At 43.8% G+C, this 20,004-nt stretch overlaps 1 protein-coding gene across 5 annotated transcripts in view; it reads right to left on the bottom strand.

Annotated features, from left to right (window-relative positions):
- The window catches only part of DOCK10 (dedicator of cytokinesis 10), a 261,368-nt gene that overhangs the window by 195,043 nt on the left and 46,321 nt on the right, over nt 1-20,004 (bottom strand). For 2 of the 5 annotated variants that reach the window (XM_057305116.1, XM_044381058.2), the window contains exon 1: nt 6,489-7,208. The exons of 2 other annotated variants lie outside the window; for them this stretch is intronic. In XM_057305116.1, coding sequence (XP_057161099.1) covers nt 6,489-6,650 — 162 coding nt within the window. In that variant the 5' untranslated portion in view covers nt 6,651-7,208. Of the gene's footprint in view, nt 1-6,488; nt 7,209-20,004 lie in introns of those variants that run through there. One more of the 5 variants, XM_026491818.4, reaches the window with a different exon arrangement.

Genomic DNA, 20,004 nt, shown 5'->3' on the forward strand with positions numbered 1-20,004 from the left:
ATACACGATCCTTTGGGTGAGCTGATACCAGATGTAATCTGAATTTAGTAAGCCTTGGCCTCAAAGATTCATGTTGCTAATTACTAAGCTTCTGATCACATTCAATTAATTCTTATACCCATGGAGAAGCCGTTCAATTCATTTGTCCATCTTCTGCGCCTTTGAAATTCAGCTCAAAACCAGCTCACAAAGAAAAATAACTGCTAAAATTTCTCTGTGCTTTTAAGCTCCACATTACACCATCCATGCAAACCTCTTAAAATCACACTCCATTACACACAAGCTTCCTTTCCCCGGGGAATCTTATAGTAGTATATTCAAATTTCAACCCCAGTGAAATGAAGTAAGAACATTAATTCAGGATTTGAAGTGTTTGGAAGTTGTTTCTTCCTCATGTATCCATTCAAAAAGATGACACTGGGCAAATATGTTAAAATCCCTTTGGTAATAAAGTTTTATTAAACTGGAATATTTATTATAGAATAAGAAGAGAGATCATTTTATTTCCTTGGAAATAGTTCCTGTAGTATATTTCTCTCTGGTCCTGACTTTATTCATAGGACCTTTGCTGGTGTCTCTCTTCTGGCCATCGTATCACCCTTTTGGGGTGGATATGGAACAAATAAAATAAAACCCTGATTGCTTGATTTCAGAGAGAGAGCAAGAGCATGCACGATTGGGAGGGGCAGAGGGAGAGGGAGAGAGAGAATCTTAAGCAGACTTTGAGCTGCGCATGGAGCCTGATGTGGGGTTCGAGCTCATGACCCCAAGATCATGGCCTGAGCCAAAAGCAAGAATGGGAGGCTTAACCAACTGAGCCACGCAGGCGCCCTAGTAAAACCCTGATTTAAATGGTCTCACTGCTGAGTGAGTCACCCAGAGGATAATGAACTCGCATCAGCACAACGACCTGGAGTGGATCTCTGGTGCTCCAAGTTAGCCAGCCCACCCACAAGACTCTGTGTTTGTGTAACACTCACTAGTTTACAAAACGATTCCATAAAAATAAACATTTCAGTGCTTTCGACACACAGGATAGATAGTATTCCCGTTTAACAAACCTAGCTCAATGAATCAGCACATCCAGAGAGACTTAGACCGACACTGGGCTTCTGACTCCAAATCTTGAATTTATCATTGAATCACAGCAGTTTTCAGACATTTGGCTGAACAGAGAGCGCCCAGGGAAACCCCAAATTCCTTTGTATGTAGTTAGGCAGAAAAGCAAATACAGCGCAGAAGTCAAAGGCACAAACTGGTGAGTTCCCATTCTGGTTGAGCCCACGTCATCCACCAGAGCAAACTTTTCCTGTAGAGGGTAAATACTTCAGGCTTTCTGAGCCATTTATGGTCTCTCCCGCACTGTCGTCTTTCTTTTTTGTGTTATAAAATTCTACAACTGTGAAAAGCATTCTTAGTTCACAGGCCATACAAAAACAGACTGAGGGCAGGACCTGACCCAGGCACCATAGTTCATCAGGGCCCTGGCCCCGGCCTTCCAGAGCACGAGCCGATGGCTGGTAACGCAGGACTCCGGGCAGTAGTGACTGGAGTTCCCTGGCTCTGAGATATTTATCATATAAGTACACATCCTTGACTCACAGGAAAAATTCACCTCCCCGACTCCCCACAAGTTTAGGTTATGTCAAGTTCCTCTGCCTTTAACCAAAGTTAAAGATAAAGCTGTGTCTGACTTGCTCTATACTCTAGATCTTTGGTATTCCCAAAGTTAAATGTAATGGTTTCTACTATTTCAGAGATACCCCAAAATTCTCATGGATTTTAAGTCTTTCACTTTGGAGCTGAGACCTGGAATCTTGTGTGTGGTTGCTGGTTATGTAGCTAGAGAGAGAGAGACCAGCACCCTGCCTGGCACTCACTTCTTGCCCTCCTCTGGGATCAGCTCTACCCTCTGCTATGTGAACAGATGGTTACTCTTTTGCAGGGGAGAGGGGCAGAGGGGGGAGATGGAGGAGAGGCCTTAAAATGGAGGCCAACTGCCCAGGAAACAGCAGATCTACACCAACTAATTTAGATAGTGTCGAGACCTTTAATAAAATATGTTATAAAGGCAGTTAAAAAAATAATCGACAAAAAGATGTTACTTCTCTCATCAGAGCAAAAATTTTTGAGTGAGAGATACATCAGCTTTGAAAGAATTTCTTCTCCCCCCCCCCATTGAGCTTGACTACATTTTAATAGACCATTGTAATAGTCTCAGGGGTTAGGATTCACGTGTTCCTTGTAAATACCAAGGACCGACAATAGTTTATTTTGGTGTTTACCAAGGCTCTCCCTTTTCACTTTGGACTACACAGCCGAACTACAGCCAGTACCAGCCCAAAGCTTATCTTTGCATGCATTCAGAACCTGGACTACAGGAATGAGATTCTTTTGTATAATGACGTCTCGAGGGCCAGAGCCTTCGAAGACTCTCAGCATTCACAACCTTGTATTTATTGTAGTAGCTTTCTCCGTCCTTAACTTACTCCTGGACATTTTAATGAAGAGTGACGTAGACAGCTTTATCAATGGAGCTTTTGATACCAGTCAATTACTTAAAGATTTCAAAGAATCAACAATTCTTATGTTCAGTTTTTAGTCCATAAAAGGAATTGAGCTGGGCGCCACTGGGGCATAACGCAGACATAGTTCCTAGCTCTATGGGGTTCCCTGTCTACCAGCAAGATAAGAAAAATATATGAATCGTAAATAAATAAATAATTAGAAGTTCAAAGAATAGTTCAAGGTATGATTTACTACAAATACACACTAAGTATTACAGAAAACTAGAAAAGAGATAATTTATTCATCTATCAGTCATTTCATTGGTATTTATGTTGTGTCAGGCATAACGTAACATGTGTCTCCTCTGTAGACTGGTCCTCAGAACTCAGACTTTATATTCAAATTCCAATTTGAAAGCTCTGTATATGGACCTGACAGGCATTTCAAACTTAACCTGTCTTACAGTGAACTTAGATTGGCTCGCCAAACTTTCTCTTGCAGTCGTTGGTTGTTAAGGCCAAAAAACAAACAAACCCAAACCCAAACCCAAATACCGCACATTCATCCCTGAGTCCTCTCTTTCTCTCACACTTTATGTTGAATTTGTGAACAAGCCCTATTGGCCCTACTTTTGAAAAGTATTTGACTCCGAACACTTCTCACAACCTCAACAACTTACCATTCAGGCCTTTTGCTGGGATCATTGTGATGGCTTCAGGATTAATGGTCACCCTGGTTCAATCTTGGACCCTCTGCAGCCAGCCATAGGTCCTGTCGCTCTCCCTCTCAAGGTCCTCCAAATTAATGAGCTTACAGTTAAGAGAGTACTTACTATCCACAGGCACTGATCTAAGCTCTTTGCAAGTAGCACTGAATTCTTACAAGAACTTGACACTGTATGTACCATTACTCTCTGTGTTTTATCAGTGGAGAAACAAAGTCAGAGGGAGGACAAGTCATTTGTCACGATCACACAGCTGGCACGTAGCAGAGACAGGGTTCAAATCCTGACATTCTAGCTCCACAGCCCAGGCTCTTGGTTTCTGGGCCTCCTCCCTCCGGTGGCTTCCCTTCTCACTCTTGGGACAAGCTCCCTCCAAGTCTTCATGATGGCCTTCACAATCTGCCCCCATTACCTCAGTGACCTCAGCTTCTACTACCTCTCTTTGGCTCGCTTGGTCCCTTTGGCCTCTTCACTGTGCCTCAGGCACCCTTAGCTTCTTCCCAGATTAGAACTTCCATCCTGGCTGGTCCATCTGCCTGAGACATGTCCCCACAGACAGTGGCACGATTCACTTCCTTACTTACTTTGGGTCCTTCCCCAAACGCCACTTTTTCAGTTATTGAATGTCCTCCTTATACAAATATATCTAGACATGATTCTAAACACTTAACATGTATTTTACTTCATTAAAACCTCAAAACAGCTCTGGGCTGATGGAACTACTACCCTCATCTTACAGATGAGAAAAAGAGAAATGTGAAATAGTGTGGGGAAGCTCACATAGCTGATAAGTGATGAAGCCAAGATTCCAACCTAGAGGCTCTGGCTCCTGAGTCCGTAATCTCTCTCTCTCTCTCTTCCTCCTTCTCCCCACCCATCCCTCATACACACACACACACACACACACACACACACAAGCAACATACAAATTTGGTGTCTAACAGGTGATAGAAAAGTGAGAGAGAGAAAAAAACCAGTTTGTTCCGAAGCTTAGAGCCAGAGTGAGAAGATGATTAGCCGATTCAGTATGAAGAAGGACAGGAGGTGGAGAGCATAGCTGGTCAGTTTCCAGAGCCACGTTTCTCTGGGTGTCATCACGGGCCTCCCCTATCAGGAGAACCTGCAGGTGTCTGCTAAGACTGCAGATGTCCAGGCTGCACTCCACACCTTTGTATATAGAGTCTTTGGGTCCAGGAGCCCGAGGATTGGTTCATACATAAGAATTCCTAGGTGATTTTAAAACACATTAAAGTTTTTGAACTACTATCTTGAAAGATAAGGAATCATTTCATCGACTTAAATTTGTAAACTAAACATCACAAAGCTAATATGGCATTTCCGTAACAACAAGATCTGGAAACTGTTCTATCAACATAAACCTTCGCAGCTCAGGACAGGGATCTTTGATGGGTTTGTTCATGGGTGGGTTCCAAATGCCTAGAACAGTGGCTGGCCCATAGTGGACCACCAATAAATAGCTGCTGAATGCATGAATTTGGAGTGGCCCAGAAGAAACTCTTAAGATGTACACTGATTCTGTACGAGCATATTTCACTCTGAGTGGCCCAAGATTTCCAACAGATTTCTCCTAAAAATTCGGTTTTATCCTTATTTCCGTAGAGGTATGAACAGAGTGGAAATTATAGTGCCTTTTGTAATCCTTGATCTAAATGTGACTTGAGGGTTGGCATTTAGTAGCTGGGAGTGAATAAGAGATGCAATCTTTCTGAAGCTGTTTTCTTCACCAGTAAATTCACCTCAACCCATTTAATGTCCATCAAGGTATTACATAAATTAAAGGGACCATTGGAAAAATAAGGCATCGTTATTTTTTTTTTCAAACTTCCACCTGCCAAATTGTATAGTCTAAGTGGTAAAATGGAGGGGGGAGGTTGTTTAATGACGGAGATAGCATAACCAATACACGTAACTACAGAACATTACTGTCATGAACTTGGGGGGAAAGAATCCCTAATTCTTTTAAATTTAATTTGTGAAAAACTTATGGAATAATAAGTATGAAATTATTCCCACGTAGTATTTCTTCCTAGAGAAAATCATAGCCCAATAGTTCAAGAACAGTATTGCCTTTTAAAAATCAAATACTGATTTGTTGAAGAAGCTGCCATAGAATGGAATAGCTTGGGATTCTGTCACTCAGAGGCACAGCCCAAACCAAATGACTTTCATTTAAAAACTTTTAGTGTAACAGGTACTTTTCATTCATTATTTACTACATCCCCAATAGCTGAACGTTGAAATCTAAGAGGAAAAAGTCGATTGTGCTGAAACCTTGCGACGTCTCCCCAATTTTTGAAACTTCAGTACTTCACCTCCCCCCAAACATGGGATTTCAGTGACTAAGCAGATCTCTCCCTGATCCTCAAGTAAGAAAAGACACTACTGGGGCACCTGGTTAAGCGTCTGCCTTCGGCTCAGGGCATGATCCCGGCGTTATGGGATCGAGCCCCACATCAGGCTCCTCTGCTGGGAGCCTGCTTCTTCCTCTCCCACTCTCCCTGCTGTGTTCCCTCTCTCGCTGGCTATCTCTCTCTCTGTCAAATAAATAAATAAAATCTTAAAAAGAAAAAAAAGAAAAGAAAGATGCTACTTTATTCTTACCGATAAAATACATGCACAAAGAAGAAGTAACATTGTCTCGTATAACTAAAGCACAGACAGAAATGTAATTTGACCAATGGCAAGAAACAACATTCTAATTAAAACATCATGCATTCCACAAAATTCTCAAAAACTTTATTCTGCTTTTATGCCTAAGTTAAGCATTCTGTAAAGGCATTTCCAGCCAGGTCAGAAATGAAAGCTCCGAATACCTTGAAGTGAGACATTTAGCTACCGACATCTACACAACTGGATTGGTTACATGTGATCTAAAACTATGTTTGGGGCTCTTCTTTCAAATTAGAGTTACAAAATAAAATACCCTGAATTAGACCAAACTCCCAAGTTTTGTCTTTTTCTTTGCACAAAAGCGAATAACAGCACACAAAACATTAGGCAGAAGAGAATTTCTAATAGACCGGTAAACTGCACATTTCGTGACAGATCTAAGAGAAAGATAATCAGCTCTGAATGATAGAGTTTTAAAGATTTCCCCCACATCGTAAAGCACAGTAGTAAACTCTAGGTCACACATTTCTTTATCTCAAGCCGAACACCCCAAACCCTAAATTGCAACCTCATCTCTATAATAACAGCTCCATCCACCGAGGCTGCTTTGCCACAAATACCATACCATGATGATGAGGGTTCTGGGTCTACTCATTTCATCGTCACTTTCCAGAGGCAAAATTTCGTGGGATGGTTCCTCTTGGCGTCGTCTACAAATGTGTGGACAGCTCCTCTGAACCACAGAACGAAAAGCTTGGAGCAGAACAATGCTGGCGCTGCAGCCCATTCCTGCATCCTGGAACCTACAAAATAACTTCTATGTTGATGCTAGGTTTGAAAAACAGTGGCTCCTTGTCCCTGAAAACAGCCTACATTGCAGCTGCAGCCAGCTCACCCTCCAATCACTTCCTTGAGCTCTGATCATCTGATCGCCGCCAAATAGCTTGGATGCGGAGACGGGAAAGATTTGATCCACTGAAACTGAACACGCTCAGGAATATTAGAGCACTTCGCCCGGAGAGTTATTTCTCAATTCATTTCAAGAACATGCTTCCTGCTCATTACAATGATTCTCTCCGATTCCAGTTTCAGAGGTCTGAATAAATATCTCTCTTTCCCTCAGACGCTCAAATAAATCACTCTTTTTCAGACTAAACAACTGAAAATCTCACTCCACACTGACATTTTTCCAAGGCAAAGGAGTGTCCCCTAAAGAGTGAAAATGGTTTTCTTCTTAAATGTAAGCACTTCTGAAAGGAAATTTTGCTAGACACCTCACAAAGTGATTGGGGTTTTACTTTTCACAGCTCCTAAGTTCCAGAAATGAAATGGGCTCATCGGAACTGCGGAGCCCGCCGAATCAAAGCGACTTCTCCAAAGCATGCACGCGTTAACCAAGCCCACGTGAGTGACACCAGCGTTGCCCCTGCCGGTCCCTTTCAATAGTACGGTTGTTCTGTTCCCACACACGCAGTTCTGCAGCCTAATACATTTTTATATTTACATAGGCGGCTTGTGGGGCTGAAAATATCTCTATCACTGAGGTCACTTGGCGAGCTCTGCCAAGCTGACCTCTTAGAAAAGGCAGCTGTAAAGCACTTTCACATCCTATCAATAAGAAGTCAAGGCTCAGGTCTTTGGTAGGTAAGCGTCTAGTATTCCCTGACTCCTGCGAGACAAGTCACTTAGGAGGGAACCAGAGAGATGCTTAGAAATCACGTGACCTGCTTGGCCTGGCTTCAAGATCTAATGGTATACTGTAAGAGAATAGGACAACAGGGGATGCTTGCGCTAAAAATAACTCACAGCAAATGGCGTTTGCTTACAAATGAGGAAAGTATGACATCCGCAGTAGGATTTTCAATGTCGGGATCTTTCTGTCAAGCTAATCCTTCCAGTGTAACTCTCAGGGACTCAAAGCGAAAACGTTTTCTTTGGTTTCTGGGCTCCTCAGGGCCAAGGGTGCCGCGGGAAGTTTGCAAGTTTGTTTTGCTATGAGGTGTGGCCACTCGGGGGCCAGTGACGTCATTTTCACAGAAGCGTCCAGCGTAGTGCTCAATTAGGCATTAATTGCTCAGTAATCTGTCACAACACAGCGTTATTTAATTGGTATGTTTGCCAGAGAAGTAAAACATTTTTTTTTCTTTTAAGAGGTACTGGCTGCCAGTAGTTTTTCCTTTCCCTCTGTTTTGAGCAAACATATTTTAGTGCTGCTGGAAAAAGAAGAAAAAAATGCTAATGGTGCTGGCAAGTCCTCTAACCCCTCCGGACCTTTGTCAGAGTGCCCGGGTGCTAATCTAAACCGTTTTTACTCCAAACAACTGGGACATTTATTGAAGAGAGGCTACAATGTAGCCTGTCTGGCTTGTGTGCAATGAAAAAAATACATATATAGTGCCCACAAGAGAGAAAGCGGAAGTGGTCTTCCATGATTGTGAACGTGTCTTTTCCAATATGATACAATGGCTCCTCCAGTTCCCTAGTGTGCTTGTGCTGCCCCCTCCCCCCCCCACCCATGACATGGGACTCTCCTGTTGTTCCCGTAGGTTCTGGTCACCTGCTCAGGAACGAACAGGTCAGACGCAGCAAGGTACTGACTGGAGGTCCTCAAACATTCCACCAGCTACAGCTGGCAGTGGTAATGGGATTCTCTGTAGGACACCATGGGCTTGGCAGGGAGGAGACAGTCCACATCCCAGATTCTTATCCAGGCACCTCTCTCTCAATCTGGCTCACCTCGGGGGTGGCTTTTGGAGTCAGATGTTTTGGCAGATGCCGAAGTCTTTGGGGAAACAAATGGGATGCTTTCTAGCTATCAGAGTCCCGTTTTCATCGATCCCCTTGTTGCCTCCTAGGGACTCATCCCTATTATTGATGGATTGCTGTGGGACTTTCAATCTTCTCTGTCTCGCTTTGTCTTTCAACTTCCATCATCAGGGAAAGGGAACCTCCGAAAATTAGTTTCTTGGGAATTCAGTTACCCAATGGACAAGGGACCATTAGGACAAAAAAAAAAAAGAAATAACAGTTAGACATAGAAGCCCAACATTTTTTTATGAAACATTTTAAATGTGTAGCAAAGTTGCCAGAAACAGGTTGAATTCTGAGTTCTACGTTTTACATAGTAAATTAAGTTGGGGGTGGGGTGGGTCAGGAGAAGATAAAAATAAGCCTGAAGACTGGACTCTTTCCCTCTCATATTTAGCATACATGCTTATACACAGGAAATATATATTTTTAAAGATTTGTTTGAGAGAGAGCGAGAGCACGCATCTGTGCCTGTGAGCAGGAGGAGGGACAGAGGAGGAGGGACAAGCAGACTCCATGCTGAGTGGGGAGACCAGAGGAAGGCTCCATCTCACCCTGAGATCATGACCTGAGCCGAAATCAAGAGTCTGATGTTTAACCAACTGAGCCACCCAGGCGCCCCTATACACAGGGAATATTTAAAAATAAGATGGAAATCCTTTACAGATGTCTGCTATTTTCATTTGAAGTATTAATAAGACAAATCATTAATTTGGCTTTCAAGCATTAAATGTGCATAGCCTCACTAGTCGATAAATTTTAGAGACTATCTTTGGTCTCACCTACCTCCTTCTCCTAACTGGGTTTTATTTTACAATTCAACAAGATGTTTATTAAATATAAAATGCTGCAAGCAAGACTTTTAACTTTATTGTCATAGATAAAAAAAATACTGTCACTAACATCTGTAAGACTGAATTTTCCAAAGAAGTGGTGGGAACTAGATTTCACTCTAAGTTATTATATGTGCGCGCACACACACACACACACACACAAAACATCATATATGTATACAAATGTATGTGTTCATTCATTCAGCACTCATGAAATCGTAAATGCATGTGCAGTGAAAAGTTTTTTTGCTTCGAGGCAGAGATGGCCATGTAGCTTAGCTATGAAATGGCCTTAGCGTAGATAGGAAGTGGAAGGGAGAGGGGATGGAGGGATTATTGATAAGTCGAGGTTATACCTGATAGAAAGTTAAATGTAGGAAGGAAAAGTAAGTAGTTTTGGAGAGTAAATGATGTGTGTGTGTGTGTGTGTGAGAGAGAGAGAGAGAGAGAGAGAGAGAGGGAGGGAGAAAGAAGAGAGAACCAAAAAGAAGAATGAATGAAAGAACAGAAGTGAAATCATCTCCAGAATATCCCTGAACACTAGGATACTCTTGCTCTTGTCTGGGAGAGCGGCTCACCCAGCCATACATCTCTTTAAAAAGTCCTGACAAATGAATTTCGTTTTTAGAGCTGTTTTGGACTAAGAATCATCTGTTTCTAAATGTTGGTATTTCTGCCATTGGAAGAAAACATCCAAAGATCTTTTGACAACGGGAAAGGAAAATCCATATTTAATTTAAATAAATGATGTCTATTGAGAGTGTTGGATTATCCCAGCTTCGTTAAATTATGCAAGAGCTGTATGTCTAAATGTAGCCTGAGATGTAGACCAGGTTGAACTTGTCTGTCCTTAGGCCCCATGGAGATGAAATGCACATTCCTCTCCTACCCAAAGGACCTGTACATGTGCCCCAAGGCCTATGAGTCCCCTCATGCTCAGTGATAGGTCTATTTGGAGGGAGTGAGGTTTTCTGCCGTCTTCCTGTGTCAAGTTCACTGAAAGCTCTTGCTGAAAATAATATGCTGTCTTATAAAAACAAACATAAGCTCAGATGAACATACTTTAGTTGAGAAGTGAAGATCAGTCTTGCTGCTTCTTGGATACTCCTTTTTTTTTTTTTTTTAAAGATTTTATTTATTCACTCGACAGGATAGAGACAGCCAGCGAGAGAGGGAACACAAGCAGGGGGAGTGGGAGAGGAAGAAGCAGGCTCATAGCGGAGGAGCCTGATGTGGGGCTCGATCCCATAACGCCAGGATCACGCCCTGAGCCAAAGGCAGACGCTTAACCGCTGTGCCACCCAGGCGCCCCTTCTTGGATACTCCTGATGCTGCTGGCTTCGTGTTTAAGCTGCTGTGAGTGGCTGGTCACTATTTAAAAAGGTGAATAGGGCCATGACTAGATCTCACTTATGAAGAAAAATGTATGGTTGGAATTTTGAGAGTAGAAGGCCTGGTCTACAAAATCCATATTGCAACAATAACATCTCAAGTGAATTGTCATGTCCCCAGAGAGAGGTTCTTAACTCCCCACCCCAGGTTAAATTAACCCCACCTTTCTGCCTGCATCCAAATGCAAAGGTTCGGAAGCCACTTAGGACCTGCTTCTCATCGCACCTGCATGTCCCAGGCCAGCAGAACCTGGTGTTCACCATATTTGGAGTCTAGGTGGCCTGACTTCAAATTCAAGAGGCTGAATGAAGTGTATTTGTGTCCTTCCCTTCTTCCCCAAGTCCAAGTGAAATGACATTACAAGGCAGTATAAGAGGGAATATATTGATTACAAGAGCGAGGAAAAGGCGGGGTTAGGGAACACTTTCAGTAGATGAGAGTTTTCTGGAAGTATTTCTGAAAGATTAAAAGTGAATGTGATCACATTGATCAATAACCAAAAATGAAGGATTAGCAACAACTTATACATTGGGAGGACGCTATGGAAGAGGAGTTAATGTTCTCGGCAGAGCTCAAGAGAGGCCCTAAACTTGAGGAAAGGAGGCACTGGATGCGAGGAAGTCATGAATCCCCATCCCACCCATCCCTGGCATGAACGGAACACGAGACCACTGACCAGAGCTCTCTAAGAAGGCCAAATGCTGCCAGAATACCCAGCACAGGTGTTAGCACCTCAGAGAAACACCCTCGCGGCTTTGGCATTGGCCGGTGGGGGTGGGGCGTGTGTCCAGTCTGCCGGCCTGGTTCACACGCCCCGAAGCAAAGGCTGCCATCGGTGCACCTGTCAACTTAAGAGCTCATCAGTCAGTGGTCGGTCTGATCAAGTGAAGAGATGACCTTAAATGCTCTTCCTCCCCTGCCCCTACAGCCAGAAGGCAGAGCACTCTGGCCACCCAAACTAAGCAGATGTCTTCTTATATTTGGGTTAATTTATAGAGAAACTGCCAGTGTACAGACTGAGCAACAGGCTCTAACGGTCCTCATCCTGGTGGCAGCTACTGCAAGAGGCAGCCAGGGGAGTGCAGTCGAAAGGCTCACGAGGAGCTTTGGTGTCAGACAGACTCCTGCTGCAGTCAAGGCTCTGCCACGTGTAAGCTGTGTGACCTCGAGCAAGCCGCTTAACCTCTCAGAGCCTCAATAGTATCCACTATAAAATGGAGCGAATCCTTCACGCTTACACTTAACTGAGAAGATCAATACAGAGCCTGACCCGTAGTAATCATTAAGGGGACAGGTGTGATTCTGCCTCTGCTAATGGTAATAGTAGAGGCTGGGTCTCCTCCCTCTCAGCCTCTAGGCTCAGCTTACACTTGACACTGCCTTGGAGAAGCCTCTCCTGACAGACCTTGCCTGACAGCCCTGAACCTCGGTCCTTATCACTGCACCTTATGGGTTTCCTTCCTGACACACAGCCCACATGATATGCCGATAGGCTTAATTTTTTGAAAGATTTATTTATTTGAGAGAGAGAGAGAGAGAAAATGAGAGCAGGTGGAAGTGCAGAGGAAGAGGGAGAGAAGCAGACTCCCCACCAAGCAGGGAGCCCAATGTGGGGCTCGATCCGTGACCCTGAGATCATGACCTGAGCCAAAACCAAGAGTCAGATTCTTAACTGACTGAGCCACCCAGGTGCCCCCCAATGGATTTAATCTTTAAGCGATGTCTGCCCCTCTCTGTAAGAGCTGGGGCTGTACTTGGTTCACTAGATACCTGGTGCCTACCATGAAGTGAATAATAATGATGATGATGATAATGATACTAGTAGTAAAGCAAGCCCTTCCATAGTACTTGTTATGTGCCATGCATAGTTCTAATGAATATTTACATGTATTTTTTAATTTACACCTCACTCAACAAGGTAGCGCTCTGATCATCTGCATTTTACAGCAAAGGAAACTAAAGCACAAGCAAGTTAAGTGACTTGCTCAGAGACCCATGGCTAGTAAGTGGCAGAACTAGAATTTGACTTTAGCCAGTCTGGCTCCAGAGTCCGAATTTGTTTTTAAAGATTTTATTTATTCATTTGAGACGGAGAGAGAGCAAGAGAGAGAGAGAAGGCATGAGCATGGGGGAGGGGAAGAGGGAGAGGAAGAAACAGACTCCCCAATGAAGGGGGAAGCCTGAGCCAGGCTCAATCCCAGGACCTTGGAATCATGACCTGAGCCGAAGGCAGATGCTTAACCAACTGAGCCACCCAGGTGCCCTTCCAGAGTCTGAATTTTTAACCGGTCCACATGTCCCATTTATGCCAAGTAAACCTTGTGTCTTCCAAAGGTGGAAAATACCAGAAAAATCTTTAGCACATGGCAGGGTATAGTGAGGCAACCCTGGAAAATCCCCTTTGAGGATCGCTATGTCTCTCACAGGAAAATTTGTGATGTTTCCTTGCATGAGACTTTCAGAAAGTAGCTAGCAGTATTAGAAGATTGTCTTGGGGTGATCATTTAAACTGCATTTTTATGGGAATTTAAAACATTTATAAATGTAATGAACTTGATAAGAAAAAATTTTAAAAACGTATTTGTTGTGTGAGGTGTTCATTGGCAAAAATGACTCATCTATCCAAAGTGGCGGTAAAAGCCTATAGTTGGGATATGGAAACGTAATTGGGTCCCTTCCCAACGTCTTGATACAACATCTGTCCTTACGAGATGTAAGATGTTGGTTAGCACCAAAATGCCCCCCAGAAGAGGCTACTTTAGGTCCAACGAGGATGAAGCCATCACCCCAGGATGACCTTTGTGGGTGGACAGGAAGGTGGCTGCCACTTGTTCTTGAGTCTATACAGTGGCACCGGGAACTGGCCACCTGCTGTTCTGGGCTGGCCTGAGAACTGGGGGGTGACTAGCACGCAGGTGGGAACACAGCTGCCTCAAGAGCTTTGTCGCACCTTCCCCACCGCCCCAGGTAATCTATGCAGACTCTCGGAAAGACCCTGGAGGCCAAGACGGGGTAGAAAGCCCCATGTGCCACTTAGGCGGTAACACACCTTTTCCAAGGAACTCAGTGATTGATGGAAAGAATGAGTGAATCAATAGGTGATAAAAATCAACTCCCCTCCTGCTTCTCCTCTTCTTCCTCCTTCTCCTCCCCCTTCTCCTTCTCCTCATCAAGGTCCAAATCCTGTTGGGCTTCTCTGTAAACTTCCCAGAGGCTCACCAATTATTCCCAAGAGAAAGTGACCCCAAAGGAGGAGAATCCCCACAGATTAAAGGCAACTGCAGATGTACCCCACCCTGGCTGAGGAAAACCCGGTCAATGGGCTTGGCCATCTTCCAGGGCAGGGATTAGTGAGAAGCTTTTTCCTTGCATCGTTTTCAGATGGATAAGTCCCCCCAGGCACATAAACTCCAATGGCCGGGAGAGAGTTAATCGTGCTTTCTTAGCTAGAAAGTGGAAAACACAACCCAGTGATGTGATTCTCCCTGAGGCCTGTATCAGCTTGTATCTCTGCCTCTCCTGGTGCCTCTTCTCCTCAAGAACTTGGGGCATAAGTCTATGTCGATAGTGACCCTTGCCCTCTTTTCCCCACATCTGTGATTTGTAGGGTTCACTTCTTTCAGTGTCTGGCTCTTCATTCTCACTGAATTAGTGGCCTCCTCCTCGCCAGGAGGGAGCTTTCCCATGTGCTGACATTTATTGAGTTGTATAATTAAACACTTTGGAAACAAGCGTGCTGTTCTTCCATTTTAAAAATCCAGGAGCTGTTGCCAAGTCCCTCTTTATCCTCCCTTGCTCCTTGGGCACTGGCGCAGCCCAAAGCAGATGACTTTTGTTGGTACGTTTAGACGCATCAGGAAATGATCCTTCCAAGCTCTCTAAGGCAGCTTCCTCATCAGCAGCCTCTGCAATGCACGCGGATAATTTAAATGTTCCATTAATATCAAACCTTCCATTTCTCGGGCTTTTATGTTTGATTGAACTCTTCTCAGGTCAGCATAAACCGTTTGTATCCTTCATAGAAAGTAGTGTAGGGCAGCAGCGAGGCAGAGGCTCAGGAAGGAATCTGCCAAGTTCAAATCCCTGTTGAGCCACTTACGACCTTTGTGGCTCTAAGCAAAATGTGAAGCCTCAGTTTTCTTTTCTGTTAAATGGATGAGTATTCACAAGGTTCTCATGTCCACGTCAGGGCTTGGCATAGTAAGAGACACATGGTAAGTCTTCAGTGCATGTCAGTTAGCTATCATTAGGGGGAAAAATACATTTTCAGACATTGCTTGCCTTTTTCCCTACCTTTTCCACAAATTGTATTAAAAAAAAAAAATCTCCTGGCTCCTTTTCTTGCTCAGGGACACACAATGTTCCCTGGGTGATAGAGGAACGGGGGTGGTGCATATGTCTCCTCTGTGCTTTGAAGTTAGCTCCCATGATAACATGAGACAATTCCCATAACCCCTTCTCAGTCCCTTTCATTGAATAAACAAATTTGAAATAATATAATAATACCTCACTTACTCAGAGGCCATTCCTTTTACAACCTCAACTATTCTGATCACAGCCAAGTCCTGAGAAGCAACAACAACAACAACAAGAAAGCTTTTGCGGGGCCTGAAAGAGATGCACCCAGTCCACGAATCTATGAAGCTTAGAGGCGGAGCCTGGAGAAGGGGGTCTTCATACATTCACCATCTACAGCCACCTTATGCAGGACTCTGAAGAGCTCGCTGAACAAAGCTTGCAGTGGCCTTTGACCAGAAGCAATGTAATTCTGACCTGCCTGGTCCAGTGGGAATAGGGAGTAGCCACTTAGAACTGGAAGGGTGTCCCTGCTGAGGTCAGGAATATAGACAGCTGTCTGACTTCTTCAAACGATTGTGGTGGGCCCAGCATTAAACCAGCCCACCAAGACTCAGCCACCAGATGGGGTTGGGGGCTTGTGTCTGGGGACAGGAATGAGGATGTATTAGTCTAGTCTGATTTCTAGAAAGTGATTCAGAACAATGAGCATGAGCTTTGGAGCTGAAGAGAACTGGGTCTGAATTCTCTGAGCATTATTTTTCTCAGTTGTCCAGTGGAACTAAGGTGACCTCTTTTGCAGAGTTATTATAACGAAATACACTATGTATAAAATATTGGTGGGGTGCCTGTGTGGCTCAGTTGGTTAAGCGTCTGCCTTAGGCTCAGGTCATGACTCCAGAGTTCTGGAATTGCGCCCCACGTAGGGCTCCCTGCTCAGCGGGGAGCCTGCTTTTCCCTCTGCCTGCCTCTCCCCCTGCTTGTGTGCGTTTTTTCACTCTCTCTCTGTCAAATAAATAAATAAACCTTTAAAAAATAAAATAAATAAAATAAAACAGTGGCATAAATGGTATTTACTCATTCTTTTGCCACTATTATTAATACAACTAGTATGTTTATTATCATCGTTATTCTAAGAAAGTGCCAGAGAGGGTCAGTAACAGCCACACAAATCAAGGCTTAAGGCTAATACAGTCACATGTAAACAGTAACTCAAACAAAGAAGACAGCCTTGGCACTAGACTGAAATGGCAAGGTCAAGAGCCAGGTGAGGCAGGAAGTCCCACTGGCTCTTCTTCCCCAGCCGATGAGTCCAGGGTATGTGGTTGGGCCAGATTAAGTTAAAGGCATGAGCCCTCCCACAAAAGGAAGGGACACACGAAAGGCAGTCTGACAAGAATAAAGAGAAGAAATCAATATCCACAATATCTGGGGCAAAGCATGTTGGGGGCTCTAATACCATCAAGCATGTGAATTGCTTGGTGTTCAGGCTTCGACAATGATGAGTGATCACAGCAAGGATGCTGATGCCTCAGGAAAGTCAAATTACACCCAGTGGCCAAGGTTCCAGATGGAAGAGGAAGCTGAGAACAGGCTAGGTACATTTCCACCAACCACTTTCAGTTTTTGAAAGTTTATGATTAAATGGGGTAAACTCAGTTATCTTCAAGAGTTAACTATATAAAAAAATATTCTCAGCTGAGGCTGAATACATGAGCCATTAAACTGTACGTTCAGTACTTGTTCTATTTTGTTTTCTATGTTCATTTTTTTCCCTTTTGAATTGTGACAGGAATTAGCCACCCACATCGTAAACATTCCAAGTTAAATCTAGTTTACAATAATCACGAACGGCTTTCCAAACATGAAGATGGCAGTGTTTTAAGTCATTTGCAAATGTGCCTCCCAAATCAATTGGAAAGATGAAAAGGGTGCAGTCAACCTGAACAAATCTCAACTCCACATTCCTCGCCAGGAATCAGGGGAATGGCCCAATATATCATCTTAGGGCCGCTACAAAGCACCCAGCTCAGTATTTTACAAGAAAGGAGGACAAAGCAAGGTTGAAACCCAGCAGGAGTAGGAGGGGCAGGGCTCTAGTCAAAGGATTAACTTGATAAGATAATGTTCAGCTTCTCTTTAAACCCTAAACTGCACCGTGTGGATTCTTAAAATCTGTGTTCCTATTATCTCCAGTTTCTGCTCCGGACAAGTGGGGCTACTGCGGTTCTGCTAGAGGACTGGTATAACCCTCATTCCAGCCTGATGTTGATGGGAAAAGCGGTGGTGGGAGTTGGTAGCTCTGATCTGACACGAATTATGACTTCAGACAAGTCTTGTCCCCTCTCTCACTCTGGATCTGAGGGTACTTGTCCATAAAATTAGAGAATTAGAACAGCCTAGAACAGGCTCCTTCTAGGTCTAGGGTCCAATGGCTTTATCTAACCACAAGATTCAGAGAGAAGTCTACTAACTGATATCTGGGCTTTGGAATGGAGGGGAAGACAGGAAGAGTTGTTGCTGGTGGATACCAGGTCCCCCCCACCAGTATTTTTTTAAAGGCAATACTGCACATTATAAGCAGTGATGAAAAGAGATAGAAACACTCTGAAGAATTGGAAGGGCAAGGAAAATATTGGAAATGAAGCAGGGGAAGGAGGTCCAACCAAACTCATTTCCTTTTCTTAGAGATCAAGTCATTGCCAAAGAAGCCAGGAGGACTTTATCCTATAGCCTGCCTGCCCTGATCCAACCCATTGGCAGCATCGTCACCCCGGTGAGCTCGAATGGGTACGAAGCAATGCTCTATGGAGCAGGAGCAGATGGCTGGGATGGTAACCATGGGATTCATTTGGTAGTTCTTTGGAGGTACGATCATTTTGCTGTGCCACAGACCTGAATTTGTCATTACCTGGATTTGTGACCCTGAGCAAATGACCTTTTGAGCTTTGTTTTCATTTCAGTGAAATGAGGATGCTAATAATTTATTCCTACCGTATAGAATGATGGAGTAAATGAGATACTCTGAATGAAGCACTTAGCCTTGTGCCTGGGACATAGTAAGGACCCAATAAATGGAAAAGCTCTATTGTTTATGAACTCAACTCAGGACCTTCCATAGTTGACAGCTATAGGCCAAGTGAGCCAAATGCGCCTTTGACTGCTGGGTGGCATTAGCAGTCATGGCAAGACAGAAAACCTCCATTAGAAAAAGAAAGCTCTGAGCTCCCAGCATTTCAGAACAGATGAATGCAAGACAGAATACAGGATATTCATGTTTACCCTTCAGGCAAAGTATTGTCATCCTGTTTTCTATTCAAGAGCAGAAAGGAGCAGGAGGGGGACTCACATTTCATCATGAAAGGAACTGAATTTTGACGACAGAATGTAGCCCTCCCTCCCCTTAGCCCACTCTGACCCCCACACAACAAGGACAGCAGAGACCTGCCCTGCATTGAGGGACAGGCTACAAATGCCCCACCCCCGCCTGTGGCCATCTTCCTGCCAGTCTAGACGACACATTCCTGATTGGAGCAAGAAGTAGCCCAGCTCCGGTGGCCGAGGCTCTGGCCGGCAAAGCTGCAGTCTGAATGGGGATTTCCTTAGGGCAGCCGGATTATGTGGGGGCTGAGATGCCCAGCCATCACGCTGGTGTTGTGTGTGGTGTTTAAGAGCTCTGAAAAGCTCTTACACCTGGCCATACACGAAATTTCCCAAATTCAACTTCATGTGCCCTTAGATCTTTACAAATACATGTGTGGTCAGGATAAGATTCTGCTACATTCCTCAAAGGGAATGCAAAATATCCTAATGCAATCTTAATAAAGGTCTAACTCCTACCCAACAGAGGGACGAAGAGAAGGACTTTCCTATGAATATACTTTGGTTTTTATTTTTTTTTTTTAAAGATTTTATTTATTTATTCGACAGAGATAGAGACAGCCAGCGAGAGAGGGAACACAAGCAGGGGGAGTGGGAGAGGAAGAAGCAGGCTCATAGCGGAAGAGCCTGATGTGGGGCTCGATCCCACAACGCCGGGATCATGCCCTGAGCCGAAGACAGACGTTTAACCGCTGCGTCACCCAGGCGCCCCAATATACTTTGGTTTTTAAAGCACGACTTATTACTACACATCTATGAATAAAGATACTGACATTTCAGATCAACTGGTAATTCATTTACTATATAAAACTTATTTTTAAAAGAAGAGTTATCAATTTATATTATGACCCCCTTTGTAGGAGCTAATGATGATAAAAGCCTAATAATCAAGTTTAACTTGGTCATCAGAGGCAGTACATGTCATGTACTGGTTTAGGAGAACCAGGCAAAACTTCAGGCTTGTTTTGAGCCAGGTCTGTCTCTTACTAGCTTGATAATCTTCAACAAGTTATTTAATCCCCTCATTTCAAACCCACCACATAGGACTGTTGTCAGAGTTAAGTGACACGATACACACAAATGTACATATGTACTACTAGGTATTTACCCCAAGAATACAAAAATACTAATCTAAAGGGATACATGCACCCCGATGTTTCTAGCAACATTATCTACAATAGCCAAATTATGGAAGCAGCCCAAGTGTCCATTGACTGATGAACGGATAAAGAAGATGTGGTATACATATGCAATGGAATATTACTCAGCCATCAAAAAGAATGAACTCGTGCCATTTGCAACATGAGTGGAACTAGAGACTGCCATGCTGAGCGAAATAAGTCAGTCAGAGAAAGACAAATATCGTATGATGTCACACGTATGTGGAATTTAGGAAGCAAAGCAAATGAACAAAGGGGAGAAGAACGAGAG

This window comes from Ursus arctos, unplaced genomic scaffold (genome assembly GCF_023065955.2).
Source record: "Ursus arctos isolate Adak ecotype North America unplaced genomic scaffold, UrsArc2.0 scaffold_1, whole genome shotgun sequence".
Taxonomy (NCBI): Eukaryota; Metazoa; Chordata; class Mammalia; order Carnivora; family Ursidae; genus Ursus; species Ursus arctos.